The sequence below is a fragment of the Myiozetetes cayanensis genome, unplaced genomic scaffold (assembly GCF_022539395.1).
Source record: "Myiozetetes cayanensis isolate MyiCay16 unplaced genomic scaffold, myiCay2020 scf9, whole genome shotgun sequence".
In the NCBI taxonomy this organism is placed as follows: Eukaryota; Metazoa; Chordata; class Aves; order Passeriformes; family Tyrannidae; genus Myiozetetes; species Myiozetetes cayanensis.
In genome coordinates, this window is record NW_026088185.1 from 16,637,700 (window position 1) to 16,657,180 (window position 19,481).

The 19,481-nt window shown below is 41.4% G+C and overlaps 2 protein-coding genes across 6 annotated transcripts in view; both read left to right on the plus strand.

Moving 5' to 3' along the window:
- Positions 1-1,203: 1,203 nt before the first annotated feature.
- ATP5MC3 (ATP synthase membrane subunit c locus 3) lies at positions 1,204-4,651 on the plus strand. 2 transcript variants are annotated; one of them, XM_050340160.1, is made up of 5 exons: positions 1,204-1,289; positions 1,394-1,471; positions 2,451-2,528; positions 2,884-3,077; positions 4,407-4,651. In XM_050340160.1, exons 2-5 carry the CDS (start codon positions 1,433-1,435, stop codon positions 4,519-4,521), a joined length of 426 nt encoding a protein of 141 aa, XP_050196117.1. In that variant the 5' UTR covers positions 1,204-1,289; positions 1,394-1,432; the 3' UTR covers positions 4,522-4,651. The 2 variants fall into 2 exon arrangements, with proteins under 2 accessions (XP_050196117.1, XP_050196118.1); XM_050340161.1 differs by having other exon boundaries at positions 1,285-1,303.
- Positions 4,652-8,917: 4,266 nt separating this feature from the next.
- ATF2 (activating transcription factor 2) overlaps positions 8,918-19,481 on the plus strand; it is a 48,743-nt gene continuing 38,179 nt past the window's right edge. For 2 of the 4 annotated variants that reach the window (XM_050340155.1, XM_050340156.1), the window contains exons 1-4: positions 8,941-9,002; positions 12,691-12,725; positions 18,120-18,188; positions 18,849-18,918. In XM_050340155.1, coding sequence (XP_050196112.1) covers positions 18,871-18,918 — 48 coding nt within the window. In that variant the 5' untranslated portion in view covers positions 8,941-9,002; positions 12,691-12,725; positions 18,120-18,188; positions 18,849-18,870. Of the gene's footprint in view, positions 9,003-9,147; positions 9,276-12,690; positions 12,726-18,119; positions 18,189-18,848; positions 18,919-19,481 lie in introns of those variants that run through there. The other 2 variants (XM_050340152.1, XM_050340154.1) reach the window with 2 other exon arrangements.

Below are 19,481 nucleotides of genomic sequence, written 5' to 3' on the forward strand. Positions count from 1 at the left end.
TGCCCTTTACAGGATGACTTTTTACTGCTCTGTTACTGATTCTGGATGAACAGTGGAACCAAACCAAGCTTGCTGTTGGATTGAGGCAGGGAGCAAAAGGCTGGGAAATTCAAATTGTACTGTTGTTGCTCACTTTCAGACCTATATCTGAGTACACTTCCATTGTACCTGAGGATCAGAAGACACTGCATTGTAGCTTATAAAAGCAAAATTATCATTAACATTAGTATGCAGCTGCTGAAAGTAGCTGTTGATCGTGTTTGGTGGTGGGTGTTCAAGTTGCTGATATGGAGCATGTGGCACGTGTGGTTTAATCCGTGACAGCAACATAAATCGTCCATGTAGGCTTGCAGGAGGCCAGCAGCTGAGTCCTAAGAGACTGTGCTATGTTCCCATCCCTAAACACAGTGCACATATCCTCTTACTTGTTCCCTTGGAGGCAGTGTGCAACACACAGATTATTTTGGAATTTATTTTTATGGTACAGATTGTATCAAATGAAAATTGTGCAATGACTTAAATATATGTTTCCCAAAGTTTTACACAAAACGTCATTTTTCTGCATCTTTACTAGTTGACGCTATTACTACTTACAATGGCAAATTACCATTAAAATAATGATCCCGTTATCAAATGAAAAACACCAAAGCACATGTGAGTGATTAACGCGGGAATCTCTGGAACACATGCCCAGCTCAGTGACGATAATCCTGGAGGGGCGTTTTGGGCGTTATTAATTAAACAGGAGGTGCGTCCGAGTACACAGCGGGTAACCTGGGACGCGCCCTCTTCTCCTGCCGGAGAGCCGAGCCCAGGGGAGGGGGCGCGACATCGCGACACCGACAGCGTAGCGCGGACTCCGTGTCACCGACAGCACGACACCGGCACCGAGACACCCTGCCACTAACACCGCGACACCGTGTCCCTCACACCGCGACACCGTGTCCCTCACATCGCGACACCGTGTCACTGACGTCACCACACCGTGTCCCTCACATCGCGACACCGTGTCCCTCACACCACGACACCGCCCCCGCCCTCAGCGCTCGCCCCGCCCCCTGCCCCGCCCCTGCCCCGCCCCTGCCCCGCCCCCGGCGGGCGCTGTACGACTGCGGCTGCGCGGGAGCAGCGGCGCGCGCGCGCCCGCGCGCTCCACGCCCCCCGCGACCGCCAATGGCGCCGGCACAAAGTGACCTTGGGCGCGCACCGCCCCTTCCGCCGCCCGGCCCCGCCGCGCCTGCGCAGCGCAGCCCAGCCCGCCCGCCCTCGGCCGAGCCCGGAGCCGCACGGTGAGCCCCGCGCGGTGAGCGCTGCGCCATCCCCGCCATCCGCGCCATCCGTGCCCATCGCCGCCCCCGCCCGCCGCGCCATCACCCTCTCCCTCTCTCCGCAGAGACGCCGGATCGCGACTACCGGGACGCCGCCCGCTAAGATGTTCGCTTGCGCCAAGCTCGCCGCCTCCCCCTCCCTGGTGAGTGGGGGCCCGCGGGGGCGCCCGCGCCTCCTCAGCAGCCGCGCCCCGGGCGGTGGCGGGGGCCGTGGCGGCGGCGGGGCGCCCGCGGGGCGGGCGGACCTGCGGGCCCCACGGCGGGACCTCGGGACGAGCGCGTAGCGAGAGCCCCCCGCCCCGGTGCGGAGGGGCGAGGGAGGGGCGGTCATGCTGCGGCGGGGCCGCGTTCTCCTTCCCGCCCCCTTGGCGGGCACCGCGGCCCAGTGCCAAGGTGAGGGGCCTCCGCGCACGGCGGCGGAGGGGGAGGGCAGCCCAGCCGACAGCTCTTGGGCCTGCTGCGCTCAGCGCCTCGCTGTAGGTCAAACTCCAGCCTGTTGCTTGTCCTGTGCAAGGCCAGGACTTTTTGCCCTTGCGGAGACAAGAGACTGTCCTGCATAAAAACGTTGCCTCTGGTCTGCAGAACGTCTGGTTTTGCATGGTGCAGGTACAGGTTTGCCCTGCAGGAAGAGCTTTGTGCAAGGGCCGATATGACCTTACGCTGCCGGGAGCCCAAGGACACATGCAGGCCTCTTGTGAAAGAGGATTCATTCATTTGTGCTTCGCCAGATTTAAAAGTCGGGATTACACCTGTGCATTTAACAATTTTGGAATTAATTTTGAAGGCTTTCATTTTTTCATTTCAAAACGCACATCACTGCCTGCTGATCTGTTGGGCCTTTTTGTTGCTGTTTTGGTGCATTGTCTGTCAGCATAATGCATGTGCAGAGTTGTTGAATGACCTGGCTATTTGCAGTAACATCTGCTGAGAACGATGCTGTCGGATTGTGTGACAGAGCTTGCTTCTGTACCATTGATTCTATATCCAGCTGTGCAGAGATGGCCATCTTTCAAGGAAGACAAATGGTTTAGAGGCTAATAGCCTTACAATCTTACAGACTATTGTAAAGAACAGCTGTGATCAAATGTTTCTTCTTTTATAGTTTTTTCCCTCCTCTTGCAGATCCGTGCTGGATCAAGAGTCTTGTACAGACCAATTTCGGCATCTGTGTTGTCTAGGCCAGAGGTCAAGAATGGAGAGGTACCTTATAAACAAAATTCTGTATCTTCTTAAATTACCTGGTGAGCCTAAATGTCCTCAACCTAGAGTTCACTTGTACTAACTCAAATACCTATACTGTGAAAGTTAAATTAAGTCAAACACCTAATAATGTGTTGCTGTCTTGCTGTTTCCCCTGAGAAGTCTTTCACATTTAAAGTTGATGCTTTCAGGTGGAACAGGTGACATTCTGAAGTTTTTAACTCTTACACTGTCATGACTTGGGAGAAGAGCTAGACATTGGATCTAATACAACTTTTAATACTGGATAATAACACTACCCCATGGTCTTGTGTCTGAATATAATGCTTTTTCTTGTTTTGTTTTGTTTCCTTAGGGCAACTCAACAGTTAATGGGGCCCAAAATACTGTCTCCCGACTAGCACTTAGAGAATTCCAGACTAGTGCTATCAGCAGGGACATTGACACTGCTGCCAAATTCATTGGTGCTGGTGCAGCCACAGTAGGTGTGGCTGGTTCTGGTGCTGGTATTGGAACAGTCTTCGGTAGTCTAATCATTGGTTATGCCAGGTAATCCATCTCTCTCTCTTTTAAAAGTCCTAAGTTATATGCAGATGTGTCTTCAGACAGAACCCCAAGATCAGCCAAGTTGTAGTAAGGGTGTTGACACTGTAATAAATTCTGTTAATGATTACTGTTACTGATAAACACGGCTGAATAGAATCATATGAAACTGTACTGTATTTATCAGGATGGCTCTGTTAAATTCAGAACTTTGTACACTCTGCCTGGAGGAGAGCCATGAAAGAAATTGCACCTTTAGATTTGGTTGGTCTTTCAGTCACTGAAGCTCAGTGTTTCAGCGTTCAAGCCTAAAACTGAATTAAAAATCCATCCTGGGTCTTCCCATGTGAGGGGAAAAGTCTTAGAGAAAGCTGGTCTGAAAACCGGTGATAAGGAATGTGAGTCTGTGTGGTTTAGTCTTCATAGTTAGGATTATTGTTAATAAATGGATGTTTAATTCGGTTTTCTAACACATTCATCTTTGCACTCAGATTATATAATTTATCAAATGAGTTATTCCTTCTAGAGATCTGAAGAGAGTGAGGGTGGGGATTTTGTAGTAGGGATGACTTTCCACATAATTTTGCAGTACTCCTATAATATAAATAGTTCACATGGCATCGTGGAAGATCAGAACTGATACAGGCATAAAAAAGGTTTCATGTTCTTCATTAATCTTCAACGAGTTAAGACTTAAGTCTTATTAACAAAGATTTTTAAGCCCTACCAAAGACAGGTTCATTTTCCATTGAAGAAACAAGTATTTTCAATACAAAATTAATGCATTGGTTTTGGGATTTGGCATGAACAAGTCAATAAGAAGTAGTAGAACATTACTTCATAGTTTTAAGTTGAATATTTTTTCTTTCATTTCTTGAAAGTATATTCATTGCATTTTTGCAAGAAATTGCTGTAAATTTCTTCCCCCCTTCCCTGCTCTAAGTGATTTCAGTTCCTGTATTTGTCTTGAGCCACTTAAAACATTATAAACTTCCTTAGAATATAGTTCTCGTGTCACAGATGTGAAATAAATGTCCAAAGCATAGTGCTGATAGTTTCTGCATGGGAGGATGTAGAGAAGCCAAATTCAAAAGTATATATGAGCATAGTCACAAAAACTGGTCATTTGGAAAACCCCTGTACCATCCGTGTAACCTGAATCTAGCCTTAATTGCCAACTCATTTGTCTTGAGTGAAATCCTTGCAAAAAAATAGTTCTGCTTGGATTTATTGGGGTTTCCTGTTCTGTAGCAAGGAAGTATGAGGTTAGATTGTATGAGAAACATCTTAATTGTAAAGATAAAAAGGTCTTAAAACACCTTCACTTTCTTTTAGAAATCCTTCTCTGAAGCAGCAGCTGTTCTCATACGCTATCCTGGGATTCGCCCTGTCTGAAGCCATGGGTCTCTTCTGTCTGATGGTTGCTTTCTTGATCCTATTTGCCATGTGAATGGAGATCTGCCTGAAATACTGGCATTCGAATGTAACTGCATTTTATGGGACTCCCAAAATGTTGGTGTCATGGAAATTGATGCTATTTCCAAAGTCATTTCATTAAAGATAACAACTTTAACTGTCAACCTGTTGCCTGCATTTATTGTCTTTCTCACTAGGATATCTGGAAGATGGTATATTGTTGTTCAGTCGCTGTGGATTTCTCCTGATAATGACATATTGCATGGGACCCTTCAAACTATGACTTCAAGTCAAACATTTTATTAATATGGATGGTCATGTGGCTTGTTTGTTAAAATCCATGTGGCATATCTTTGAAAGATCAAAGGATGCAGAGATGAAGTGTGAAAGGTTGCACTGCTGGCCGCCTTCCTTCACTTGTTTTAAACCTCCAGAGCTGTTTCTGCGCACAATTTGTTTTTTTCTCAAGCTAGCTGACACGGAAGTTGTTCTGGCACCTCTTAATAGAAGGAGCTAAACACAAATCCATGTAAGTTTTAAGAAAAGTTCTCTTTGTGTCAGTTTTCAGCTACACAAAAATTTTTGATTGCCGTGGTAGAAGTTTTCCACTTGAATCTGACCTGTGTCCCCATTGAACTAAATTAATGATTGATTCAGTTTGGTCCAAGGCATTTAGTTGTGACACACTGATAATATACTCTTAGTTACTGCATTCCTGGCTACACCTGATTGAAAGGAAGAGCTTCCAGCTTCCTAATTTTATAAAGTCAGCCCTGCATTATCTTGCAAATTCTTTTAAGAACATTAGGATCAAAGCCTTTTTGTTTAAAAAATATTGCTGCTAGTATCTATTTTTCCTTCTCATAGTAACAATCTTGTAACAATCTAAATGCATTTATGGTGTCATCTACACTTGGAGCACAATACTGTGTGCTTCTACAGTAATCTGGTTGGGGGTTGATCCCATCTCAAACTTTATTCAGAATATTAAATAATCTGATCATTTGACAAATACAAGTTGAACTTAGTAAGAATGTGAGAGAGCTTGTTAAATGTTCCGTCATCTTCCTATTAAATGTGTAATTACTGAATTAAGTATAGAACACTTTAATCTGCCTATCCTGTAGGAAATGGAGAGAGGATTACTGACTCTCAGATCAGTGCAAGATAGAGGTAAGATTTTTTTCATCTGAATTAAAAAGTACCAAATTGTTGTTTACAGAGATGTGATTTAGTGGTGGACTTTGCAGTGTTAGGTTACTAGTTGCACTTAATGATCTTCGAGGTCTAAGAGACCTTTCCTTAAAGGTGTTTCCCAACCTAAATGATTCTGTGATTAACATAATGTGATGATAACATAACTTGGACCTAGCATGAGAAGTAGATTTCTCCACATGTTCTTAGGAGAAAACAGTCATCTCTAACACGGAGAACGTCCTTTTATGTATGTGTATTTCAGGAGTGCAGAGTTAGCATCTCTTAAGTATTACTTTATCACAATACTAGTAGTGTCTTATAAGATCTGGAAGTCAGGGTTTTGTGGAGAGGGGTAGGAGGTGAAGGATATTGCAGGCATCTTCCATGTTGTCTACACTCATGCAGTGTTGATTTTAGGAACTTGCTATTACCTGTTCTCATAAGGTGTTGGGTTGCAGAGCTGACATGCAGTGCATTTACCCTGGTTGAAAGGTAGATAATCTAGACTAAAGCTCATCTGCGTACTGCTGTCCTGGTAGGTGATGAACTTTATTGTGTTCTTCCAGTACAGCAGAGATGTCTGCAGGTATCTGATGTGGCAATCTACATTTCCTAAAATCACGGACAATTTAGTGGACTAGCTTAATTCAAGCTTCAGATTTCCTTCTCATTGGGATTTAGCCAAACAGGCATCTTCAAACTTGTCTCAGTCAAGTCTAGCTCCAGCTCTGTTAATTCTACTTAGGAATTTGTTTGCAAATTAAATGTATATGCTGAGTTGTAGTTGTGTGTTAGGTGTAGATAGAAGACCTGGCTAAGCTATTGCTCCATAACCTCAGTAAAAAAGCTGCCTGAGTCACCATGAGTTACTTGAATCGGATTTGAATAACAATTTCTGGATTTACATCCCATCATCTCCCATATGCTTCACCTTGTCAACATGTACCCTTTTCTGTGTGATCAGCCTTTCCTGAAAGGCAGCAGACATCTTGGGTGTTCCTGTATCTGGATGTGAAGTCTTGTTTTAGTAGGAGCATCTCCCCAAGCTTGTTATCTTCTAAATCACTCTTAGACTGGTGAACATAGGCTAAACTTAAGCAGAATTGCTGTTTGGTTATTCCATTGTGAAAGAATCAGATCTGGATCTAACAGATAAAGACTAATCAAGGACTTTCAAAACATGACAACAAACATTCACACAGAGGATTATCCTCTTTATAGACAATAAGTGGCTTAGAGTTAACAAGTGATAGGCAGATGTTGACAGCTGAACTATCACAGGACACACTGAATCCCTTTCGCTGTTCCTCTATTTTCCCTATTGGTCTAGTGGTAAAGGCGCCGCGCTATCACCGCGGAGACCCGGGTTCAATTCCCGGTCAGGGCCACTCCCGGGCAGGTGGGGCTCGTTAGCCCTTAAAGGCAACCCACCTACGTCCTAAGGACCTCGCTGCCACCGTCCAAGCTCGCTTGGCCCCGGCAGATGAACCTTAGGATTAAAGGGTGGGCTCAGTTCCGCGCACACTGTGTCTCACCTAAAAAATCCAATGCGCAGGCTGGAAGGTGTAAAGACCTTCCCCGGATCTTCGCTTGCGAAGACTGGCCATTATTATTATTATTTTCCCTATTCTTAAAAAACAGAGCTTAGTTGGTCAATTTGAGTGGTCTGACAAAGAGTACTCTGTTTTCCTAAAATGCTCACAGAAGTGTTGGCTGTAAATGTGTAAAAGACTCTTCTTCTTTTTTTTTACCAAAACCCCCAATCCAACCTCTTTGGATTGATAGAGCAGCAATAGACCAAGGTCCCTTGACCTTTTCCATAAGAGTTTACATCAAAAAATCTTTATGAAAGTCAGAGAAACCAAATTTAAAATTTTGTGAGGTGATACTGTAAGCTTTACTTCCTTGAAACCTTTGTCACAGTTTCTTCTGACGTGATCTGTGCTGACCATAGAGATGGTCAGCTCATGAAAATTTGTATTATAGGTTCTCCAGACTCAAAGACTGTGTTCATGTTTCATTGTTGAAGATGAAGCTAATTGAAGCAGCGATCTTCATTGTCTCTGAATAACTGTTCTGCCTGCTGTCCCGGTAGATCAGACCTGACGCCACCTCTGGCAGTGGTGTGCACATTCTAATGGATGATGAAGGAAATATTTATGTTACCAATTACGCTCTTTAAGTTATTGCTGCAGGTAAAAGTGACTCATCTGTTGCTGCAAGTAAAAGTGAACGTTCTGCTGCTGATTTTTTTCATTTCCCTGGTTTTCCTCTGTTTTTTGCACCAGTTTCAGATTGAAGAAAAGCACTTGCAGTTAGGTTTTTTTGTTCAGGCTCAGGACTGCTGCCGTCATGTGATGGTGGAGCTAAACCATTGAAAAATACTTGTTTCCAGTACAGCTTTTAGTTGCTCTGTGAAGAAAGAAGTATTTAAAATATCTATTCCTCTCTTCTGCACTCAGATTTGAGTCCTTTGAAACATGCTACATTAAAAGAATAATACTACCTTTAAGTTAACAGTGTGCTTTTATGCAGTGCTTTTTATCCTACCATCTCAAAGAACTCTACTGTATAGTGCCTACCAAAACATACACAAGAAATGAAACATACGGTATTGTCTTTTGCAAGTTGAGAGAAACTCAGACGAAATGTATTTTACTGGGACAAACTACTTTTTTAGAAATATTGTTACAGTCTCATATTCTTGGATCAGTCTCAGAACAAGACAGTTTGAAATGATACACAGGCACAGAATTAAAACTTCATCTGTGATTCACAGCACATACTAGTTAAACTGTGTTGCCATGTAGGGTTATATTTTTTTTAATTAATCCAGAATGCTTTTAGTTCATCTTGTGTAAAATAGAGGTTCTTGCCATCATTATACAGTGCTGCAGCATTTTTGATACATCAGCTGCGGTGAACGTTTAGCAGAACCACGGCAAGCTCCTGTCCTGAGCTGTGTGCAGAGAAATGGGAAAACCAAGGGAATGTAGCCAGTACCGGGCTTTGGAGGTCTGATTATTCCAAAAGTTAGATGTGACAAGCACCTGAACACTTGCCACTGAGCACAGCCTGGCACTGGTTCAGCCCCTCCCTGCCTGCTGTCTGCTGCCTTCCCTTGGGAGTAGCTCCCAGCCCTCTCTCCCGGCCGCCACGGCTGCAGAGATCCTGCCCCTGCTGCCCTGTTTGGTGCGGGCCCCGCCCCCGCGCACGTGACCGCCCCGCCCCCGCGGAGGTGTCAGCGGCGCTCTCGCGAGAGGTGACGGAAGCCCGCGGGGGACCCGGCCTTTAATGAGCGGTGCGGCCGCGTTGCGGGTGAGTTTGTAAACACGGCCCGGCCCGGCCCGGCCCGCGGCTCCTCCTCCCCTGCGCTGCGGCGGCGCCGGGCGGGCGGGCGGGGGCGCTGGGGCGGCGCGGCGGGAGCGGCCCGCGCGGCGGTAGGCGGGGGATGCCCGGGAGGCAGTAACATGGCGCCGCCGCCGCTCTCCGCGGCAGCCCCCTCCCCCAGCGCGGCCTGCGGCTCCCGCCGCCCCTAGAGCGGGGCGGGGCGGCCCGGCCGGCGCCGCGGACACCGGCACCCGCCCGGAGGTAGGGCCTGCGGGGCGAGCGGGTGGGCGAGGGGGCTGCGGCGCATCCGGGAGCGGGGAGCCCCGCGGGGGCAGCGCCGGGACCGGCCCCGGCCCGCGGCGGGGGGCGCAGGGCGGGAGCAGGGGGCGGCCAGGCCTCGCCTTTCCGCCTCGGCTCGGCTCCAAGGAGGCCTCCCTCCGCATCCATCTTCTGCTCGGGAAGGAGATCGGGTCCGTGCCGGTGCGGAGGGTACCGAGAGGGGTTCGGGTGTGGAGGGCGTTGGGCGGGGGCTGCGAGCAGCTTTTCTGCACCACAGGGAGGTCTTGGCCTGCCTGGGCTCTGGCCGTGGACGTGGACCTCCTCGACCAGTTGCCTCGTTGACTTTGCCTGTTATCGTGCTTTCACGTGAAAAAGACACATCGCAGACTCTCGAACAGCGATGGCTGCACGCTGTTTCAGGCACAAATGTTTTATGCTACGATGCAACCTTATGTTTGTAGATGGGCATATGTGTGCTGCCATGTTGCTTCTGCAGTCTTACTCATTCTGTAGCCTTTCTGCATCCCTGTTCTTGGAGGGAGATCCATGAGTGTGTCTTCATGTCCTGTCCATGCACTCTGTGTCACTCATTTGGTTTTCCTTGCGTCGTTGTCTCCCAGAGATGGTTGTCTTCAAATAGTGATGCTGTTGCTGTTTCTTTGCACTGGAATAAGAAATTTAAGTAAAGCTGAAAATTCTGAACCATCTGTTACTTTCCAAATAGTGACCCTGAATATGGCCCAAGTGTATTTTATTTTCCACCTTTTAAAATAATGTTTTTGTTCTTGTCAAATTCTGCTAATGGTGGTGAATGTCATGGCCCCAGGTCTTGCTGAGCGTAAGTTAATAAAAGCAAATGTTCCTGAAGGTAAGGTCATAACACTGCTAGATCAGGGATAGATGCTAAATTCAGCACCAGCTGATAGGATGAGGATGAGGACCACCTGGTCTTCTACAGGTGTTCCAGATGGGATTTCTTCAGCCATCCATCCCCTGACACAGGTTGTTGTCAGTTAATGGACGTTCAGTTGCAGACATAATTTCAGAGGGCCAAACTATAGTTGAGTTAGGCATTCACTTAAATTCTCTTTAAGTGTTTATAATTCTGCATTCCAGAATCAAAATTGTTGTCTTGTTAAAAAACAAAACAGTAACTTTGTCAGGAATTGGTTGTTACATAATGCATCAAAAGAACTGTGAAATAATAAAAAACCTTAATGTGTCCATAAAGTGAAAAAGCTCTTTTAAAAATCCATTTTGACTTTATGTTTCAATACTGATATTGCATGTTAATGGTTAATCAACTAGTTGAGCTTTTGATCTTCACAATGTAGTTGATGTTTCTATCCTAACTTAAATTCTAGAAGTGTGAATATGTTTGTTACGTGTTTTTCCAGAAAATTCTAGACTATGCAGCATCTAACATAAGGTGCCTTCAGCTCTTAAATTTGATCATACATACTTTTATTAAGTATTGTTTTCTCTTTGGACAAAATATTAAACAGCTTGAAATATCATATTATTCTGATTATTGTTTCATTACATTTTGGATGTACATAGTGCTAGAAATACCTTTTCTGTCATCAACTTTCTTTTTTCTTCCACTCTTAACGAATTTAAACTTACCAACGTACATTTCTTGCTCCAAGGAGTTTTACTAACTTTAAAAGTTTGTTATGTCTAGTATTGACATTTTTAATGGTTTCTTAAAATAGTCTTGAATTTCTGTATAAAAAGTATGCATTAACTGTTCTCAGAGGATCAAACTTGATTCAATAATTTTAACTTTTTTTTTTTTTTTTTTACAATTAGCAGATATCAAGTTATCATTGTCCTACTGTATAACTCAACTACATTTGTTCACATATGATGTGCACTCTAAGGAGGCATTGGATATAGTTAATGGTAGCAATATGAGTCAATATTTAATAATCATGCAATAAATATTTTTTCAAGTCAGTGCTGTATGTTTCCAGCTTTATTCTGTGTCAGTTTCAGTTCAGTCTGAGAACTTTTCCATTAGCTTCACTTCAGATGAGAGCTTCTCTTCAGTAAAGCATTCCAAGCAATGTTGTATGTTTTTTTTCTAGGCAAATGCCAGTGGTCATTGATATAATTACTTATAGAAAAGAAGAAGATCATTCTTTTTTAATTAGCAGAAGGAGTCTTGTAGTGGGATATTTTTGATACATTTAAGGATTTTTTAAAAATTAAATTCTTAATTATTGTATTCAATTTTATAATTCAGGGGTGCAGTCTGAGAAAATGGAAAAAGGAAGTAACTTTTTGTTAAGCTTTTATTTAATTTATTGGAAGTAGTGTAGAAAAAGGAGGTTGGATTTCTAATGTTGGTTAGATTGATGGGACAATCTTCATATTGCCCAACCTAGAAAAATGAGCTGGGGAAAGTAAGCCCTAATATCTCTGTAAGCAAACTGTAAAAAGATGGGTGGAATATTAACCCCTCTGTATTTCTTCTCTGAGGTTCATTGACTTTTCATTTATCTACAAGAGCTATATTCACACAGCCTGAATTTTTAATAAGTTAAAGAAAGATCAAGGTGCCTCTGAAAAATACTGAAGCCAGAGGGTTGAATTAGAAGCCACCTATTCAGCCAATAGGAAGCATTTGGCCTAAGGACCTTTCTTAACACCATTAGTGTTCTCTGTTTACCAGAAATGTGTCTTGTAGGAGAAGCCTCCTCCTTCAGCAGAGGTGAAGGAACTTAATTGCTTGTTTCTCTATACGTAACTATCTGCCCAGCTGACTTTCTTGTTCTTATTTGAGCTCGTTAAGTCAGTCATCGTTGATTCTTGGATCTTTTCTTCTTGTCCAGAGGCTCTCCCCTCTACAGAATTTAGACAAATCATGGAAGGTATGGAATTAACTGTAGACATCAGATGCAAGCAGTTAACTAATGATATCAGCAAAAAGTACCTGACATTTGACTTTTTTAAACAAAAAATCTGAGCATTAGGCTACAGGCTTTCCAATCTTCCTTATTCTTCCCCATAACTCTCTGAAGCAGATCACGTGTCTTCTACAAAATAGCACAACCTTTCTACTAAGCAGTGTAGTCTGAAGAAGCAGCTCCTGTTTTCCTGTTCATCAGTTTTTGATATTTACAATCTTTAAATATTCTGGACAGTGGGTTGTAGTTTCCTTGCAGAATCTACTGAGCTACTTTGTGGCAATCTTACTTTTGTTATGAGGACAAATGCTTTTGGTTTTCAAATTTTATCTCCTCCATTTTCTTCATTGATCAGTTTTAATTTTTAGAAATACCGAATTCTACAGTGTGACACAAATACAGTTAGATTGCCTCTGAAAGTGCACAGTAACGGCCAAGTATTAATTACACTGCTTTTGCTTCACCTTTCTTCTTTTGCTTTATAGGAAACAGAAAAAAATAGCTGTTGCAGTCCCTCCGGGTAAGTGAAGCAATGCTTTTATCCCCTTTAAAATACAAAATTTTAATTTTTTTAAATTTATGTCACTTCATATTGAGTAGTATATTCTACCTAGTAACTTCTGATATTTACTGAAATCAAAACTTGCAGGTCTACCTCTACAGAAAATTGTGGAAATAAAGATAGACTCAAATGTGGGAAGTGATTAAAATTTATGCTGGGAATACTGTATGCAAGTGTTGAAATTATAAAGGTACCATGTTCATTCTGATTTGTGCTGATTTGTTTGGTTGCATGAGAAAGCCATCTCTTAATTTTGAGATGTTTAAATTGGGAAAACAAAAATAGCTGCCTGGTGGGTTTTTCCCCCTCAGCTGAAGAAGCATGTTAAAAGGAGCTAAGCAAAACACTAAATTCAGCTCTTCAGGTAACCAGTAAGAGAATGTGATCCTTTACTATGGCAAATATGATCAGTTCACTTCACTTTGAATAAGTATGTACCTCAAGTAGAGCTCTTAAGTTGACAAGGACTGAAAAATTTTGACCTTATCCTTTTATGCTTCAGTTTCCTATTATAAAATGAAGGTTTAAAGTAAAGTTTTATACTATCTAAAGTAATTACACACTTTGATGAGATTTACAGAAAAGCTTAGTGAGAGTTAATAATTCTCTGTACAGTAGGGTTACTGTATCTTGAGTAAAACGGAGCACAGTCCCAGATCAAATGTAAAGAAGAAAAGGAAATGTTGATTAGACATGATCAGTCTTGAGGAAATGCAAACATCCCTAGGAAAATGCATCACTGATACTGTAACATAAGCACTTCATAATGTTTGGACCTAGAGAAGACTGGATGGACTACTTACTATAATTCTGACTTGTCTCAGTGGCCTAATATAGTTTTTGTCCAACTTTCATCTTTTTTCAAACCAGAATGTAGAGATGTTTCTTGAGTTGGAGCCCCATGCAAGTGATCAGTCTGGCTGCAGAGCTCGAGTGTGCTTCACATGTGGGCAGTCTTAGATAAATCAGCTACTCCTGCAGCTGCAGACTGACAGATTGTCCTCTAGGGACTGTCCAGTTTGGAGGGTGACACACTTGTGAGAATATGCATCTCTTCTTGCTTGCTGGCCAGTAGAGGAATGCTGTCCTTCCTCAAAAGTTTTAAGGTTTCTGTTTGTTTGTGGGAATTATGTGTGATTATGAGTTGTCTTTTCTGTGTTCAGCTCTGGCAGTTTTCCTCCATGCTGTTTGTGTCAGCCCTGACGTTACAGGAGGGCAATCTCTGTGTTGCTACAGTGCTTAAAATAAGTAATTGCAGGGTAAGACTGCACAGCCCCTGAACAGGCTCGTGCATGGAGGTCTTTCAGCACAAAACTTGCTTTCTTCAGGTAAAACAGAGGCTTTAGCTAAAAGTCTGATGAATCTTTACTAGAGATGTGCAAAGAATTATTTTTCCCAATAAATTTGTAGAGATTTTTGCAAGGACTATCAATATGTATACGTTTTAAAAAGCTACTCAAATGGTAAATAGAAAATAAATTTTTGAAACAAGGTGTCAGTTGTTTTCCATGCTCCTGTATGTGGGAAATTAAAAGAAGACAGAAGAACCTTCACCAGTAAAATGAGCCAATAAGACGTGGGTTAAGTCAGTGTATGATTCTATTCTTCTATGAATTGTCTACAGAAAGGTATTTTGGAAGCAAGCCTCAGACTATATAGTAATAGTTTCCACAAAGTGTACCCAAGATGTTTAATTAAAATCTTGTAGAAAAATACAGGTAATTGTTGAAGCTATTTTTGTAGCACATTTACGTAAACATTAATGTAGCATTTTATAGAGACATCTATATTTTTAAAATAAGCACATCGTCCTAAATATTAGTGAATTACTTGCAAACCTTGTTTTTATTTCTCTGTATAATGTATATCTTGAAGATGTATTTACACACCTATATATACTTATTTATACATTTTACTGTACTGTTTACATTCCAAAAGCAATAAAAGAGGCTTATGATGTTTTAAATAGGCATGCTTTGAAGGTATTTTACTTTTGCATTGAAAGTATGGAGCAAACACCGAAAAAGTGACAGTATTTTGTGATTTTTGTACCGAAGGTGATTATAGTACCAAGATTATTTCATGTTTTTCCTGTGTTCAGCTCTGATCCTGTTACTGTGTGACTCAAATTCTTTGTATGGATTTCTTTATGCTACTGAAAGGAACGTAGGCTTGGAAGCTTACAGAAGAAAGTTGCAGTTCAGTGGACTGTAGTAAGAATCATGTCACTGAATGTTCATTTTATCTGAAGAGGTTAGTTAAGGCTGGAGTTTCACATTCAGATTGGATTCCTTCAGGAACCATCCTTTTTTCTATGGATCAAGGTGTTTGCTGTTGCCTGGGTAACAGTCCAAGGTGTCTATAATTCACCTCTACTGACAGGGCGATCACTTCATGTATTTATTTCTCATTTGGTTGGGTGAGTAACATTTTTGTCAAGATGGCATTTAAGTTGCTATTTTGGTTTTCGGGGTATAGTATTTTATAAATTCATCTTTCTTACTGTGATATTTTCACATTGAGCAATCAGTTTCCAACAGAGACTCTTGAAATCAGAGCGGGAATTACAAACACTTTTTTCTGAAAATTTGCCTTCTGTGTGTTAGTCTTGCTGTGCCTGTCAGGCAGTGTAATCCAGAAGGAAAAGAGGAGGCAAAGGTTTGTTTGTATTTTGTAGCAGCAACAGCTTTAGTTGTTGGGCTGTGAAGTTTACCACACAGAGTCTTTTAAAGCTGTCAGAACATTTCCTAAGTTTGGATTGTCTGTTGCGGTTGTTCACCTCTGTTTCTGGCTGTGATATCTTTATGGTATACTTTAAATTTCAGGGTTATCTTGGGTTGCTCAGAATTTCATCCACTCAAATTTTGAATTTCTACAAGGATGGAGATTCCACAGCCCCACTGGCCAGCCTGTACCTTGCTCTTAACTTTCCTAGTGTGCCTTGTGAATGTTGCATCCCACTGTTTTCTTGTACTCTACACAAAGTCTGGATCTGTCTTCTCTATATCAATACATCAGATAGTACAAGACAGCAAGTATATCCTTCCTTAGCCTTCCTTCTCTGTTCTGAACAACCTTTGCTTCCTGATATTCCTGTTTTGATGGGGCCCCAGGTGTTTTTTCTCCAGTTCATCAACTGTCTTGAGGGCCTCAACACTGGATATAGCACTCCAGCTGTAGCCTAATGAGTGCCAGATAAAGGAGAATAATCAATTCCCTTCATCTGATGGCTGTGCCTTTTCATCCCAGTAGCCTGTTGGCTTTCAGTGCTGCAAGTGACATGATGCTGAATCACATTCAGTTTTTTGACCATCAGGAGTTACAGATTCTACCCCTAAGCTGCTTGACAGCAGTTGCCCCTCAGCCTCCACTGCTGCATGGAGTTATTTCATTCTAGGTGCAAGCTTTGCATTTGTCTTTGTAATAAATAAATACAATTCTTGTCAATTTGGCAACACTAATGAATGCAAAACCTTTGTTTTCCCATCCTGTCAGATCCAGTTTCTGTTTAGATTTAAAATGTCAGAGGTCATACTTGGAATTTGAGCACTCTTTAAGGTGCAAAAATTTCAGTGCTTCAAGATAATTTTTTTCTTCAGATGTTAGCTGGAATCTTTTTGCAAGGGATTACCTCACAAAATTCCATGTGGCATGTAGTCAAATAATGTTACAAAGATGAGGACATGAATTTATCTCCAACTTTTTTCCAGTAAGTTTGCCAGGAAGACAGCAATGCTTTCCTTTTTCACAGGGATGGATTTTTAATTTATATATCAGGCATTCAAAATTCACAGGCTTCACAAATCATCACTTGGAACCAGACAACAGCTTCATATGCAAATACATACTTTGGTAATACTTCTTTAAAAGGGAAAATGAAAAGACTTAAAAAATTGATCTTTGCATCTTATCACCTAAGAAAAATGCTAACAGTATGGATGGAGTAGATTTTATGGCTGATACTATGCATTTCTCAGAGACTGACAACAGAATATAGTAACAGGGGAAGAAATGTCCTACATGTGTTTTGTTAATGCGAATCTTCATCCTTTGGATAAAAAAAACCAAAACCAGAATTGTTTCTTACACCATCACACATTTCTGATGTGGATCTAACTCTTCTGCCCATAATCCATATGTGTATATTGGCATATGGTGGCATATGTAGCCATATATAACTTTATGGTGTCCTTTGATCACTGATTTAAAAAAAAATGAATTCCTTTTGAGATCTCAGTGAGACAGACTCTTCTGGTTTAAACCCACATTTTAAAAAAGTAAGGTTTTGCATAGCTGAAGAAGGATAATAAGCTTGTAGGATAGCTTTAAAGTGTCTGTTGAAGTTCCACATACTGTAAGGATATAATCCTAAAGCTTCACTGATGAACACCTTATCTCTTACCTTGAAGCCATAATCATGAGTAGTCAGACTTGCCCATAACTTGTTAATACTCTTTCTTAGTGAAAGTACGAAGTTCATATTTGAACAGTTCAAGAAATATTCTTTCAGAAACTTGAGACAGGTTATGAACTATTTGCAAAGAACAACAGAACAGTCTCCATCCCTGATTTGCTTTGGCATCCTTCCTTTGAGACGTAAATGTTTCCCTGAGCTGTCAGTGCCAGAGACTCTGAAGTTTCTGGCAGCCATTCGTCTCTTCTTGACTTGTGATCTCGGCTCAGTATCCTCATTCTGTTAAACATATATGTTTAGATGTGACAGTTTGGAATCTCCTCCACTGCATGTTTTGTTTCTTTGCTGTTTAGTGTTCATGTCCAAGGGCACTGGGTTCTCTTCCTCCTTGAAGCAATATCCAAAACGTCTATACAGTTTTTTACTGTACAGGTACAGGCAAAAGGATCAGATAAGGTGTTCACTACAGATCTCTGAGGTAATAAGTCTGAAATTTGCTTAGGCTTACTTGATTTGTCTTGTGTCTAGTGTTCAGTGGTGTACTAGAAGTGTACATTCTTAGGATGGTTAGTTCTAGAAACCTTGCAACTCTGCATGACCAGCATGCTGGGGGAGAGATGGATTTATTCTGCTTATGATTTTTAATCATAAAGGCATCTTTATTTATCTTTATTTGCTTCATCAAGCTAAATAGTGTTCAGAACTAACATTGCTAGTTCTCCATACAAATACTCACATTTAAGCATGAATGTATTTCCTCCAGGGTAAAGCCACAGATGCCACAACTAATTAGAGAGGATGTATTGAAGTAACCATTTCTTTGAAAAACTGTTGTGTTTCATGGGTGAATAGTGGGTATTTTATCATTTATCTTTACAAAATCATGCATTATTAGATTTTTAGCATGCATAATAATTAATATCTTTTTTTATTTACAGTTCATTGCCATGAAAAGGAGGATATGATAGTTTACCCTATGAAACAGGTTTATATGTGAAATCTGGCAGGTATGTGTATTAGTACGTGGGGTGAGTATGCAAAACAGCACTAAATATAACTAATATCTCTTGCTTCTTTCTTAAATATTTTAACCTGTTAATAATTTAGTGGCTGAAACATTACTGACATAGTTAATAATTACTGACATAATTAAGTTTTTTGTAATTAAATTCATAACAGTTTATGCAAAGTACTAAGTAGCAACTTATCTTTAAAGTTAAGCTGTAAATAAAGATTGTGAAAAGACTAAGGAATCAACACTTCTTCCTCTTCTGTTGGATCCCTAACCTTGACTACTTGGCGTTGTCTACTGCTTTTGTATTTTTTTTAATTGTGGGAATTGGATCATTATTACAATGTCTTTGATTCTGGTGACAAGTTATCTTACTGTGTTTTCTTATATTCCTGCAGTTAGTCATGTTACATATGAACACTTGCATTTCTGGTTGATTGTGTGTTCAAAACCTGCTGTGTCTCTGTTGGGTTCTTTGTACCTTCCTGACATAGCTTGAAATCTGTACTCTTTGAATCCTGGATATTTAGGATATTAGTATAGCCACAAGGCAGAAATTCTTGCCCATGGATTATTGAAATACCCCGTGGATGTTGAGGTATTGATGATTTGTTGCAGTATTTGTAAAATTTTTTCAATTCTAATTTTAATACAGGTAGCACAACGACCTGTGGAATATGAGTGATGACAAACCCTTTTTATGCACTGCCCCTGGATGTGGCCAGGTAATGGTCTGAACTGAAGTTATTAACATTAATCAAATAAAATTTAAACAGTGAAATGTATTTTTAGAGATTGAAGAAAAGGGGATGATGGTAACTGTTAGAAAGTATCTGTTTTGCTGAAGAGCAGGTAACAGCAAGAATTTGTAGCATTTTGTGTGTTTATCCATTCACTTTCATTAAAAAAAAACAATCAAGAAGCAACCTGATTTGTATCAGGTAACCTGTACTTTCCAGAGTACTTCAGTGTTGGCATGGAGCTTGCTTGTCACTAGTCTTTACAGCTATGGTGATTGCAAATATTTAATGGCATCATTTTGTTTTATGTGTGTTTTGGTCTATAGGAAGATGCTAACAGTATTCATGCCACAAATTGTAGTTTTAATGAGCTCTAGTAAATAGCATTAGTGTATATATAGAGGTGAATGTGAGCAGAAAAGTAAAAATATTATGGAGTGTTCCAGCAGATGGTTGCTTAAAAGGAAGCTGTCTTAGCACTTTAATTTAGTAACCTGAAAGTAAGTGAATTTGCATTATCTGCTGGATGAGATGGACATCCCTGCATC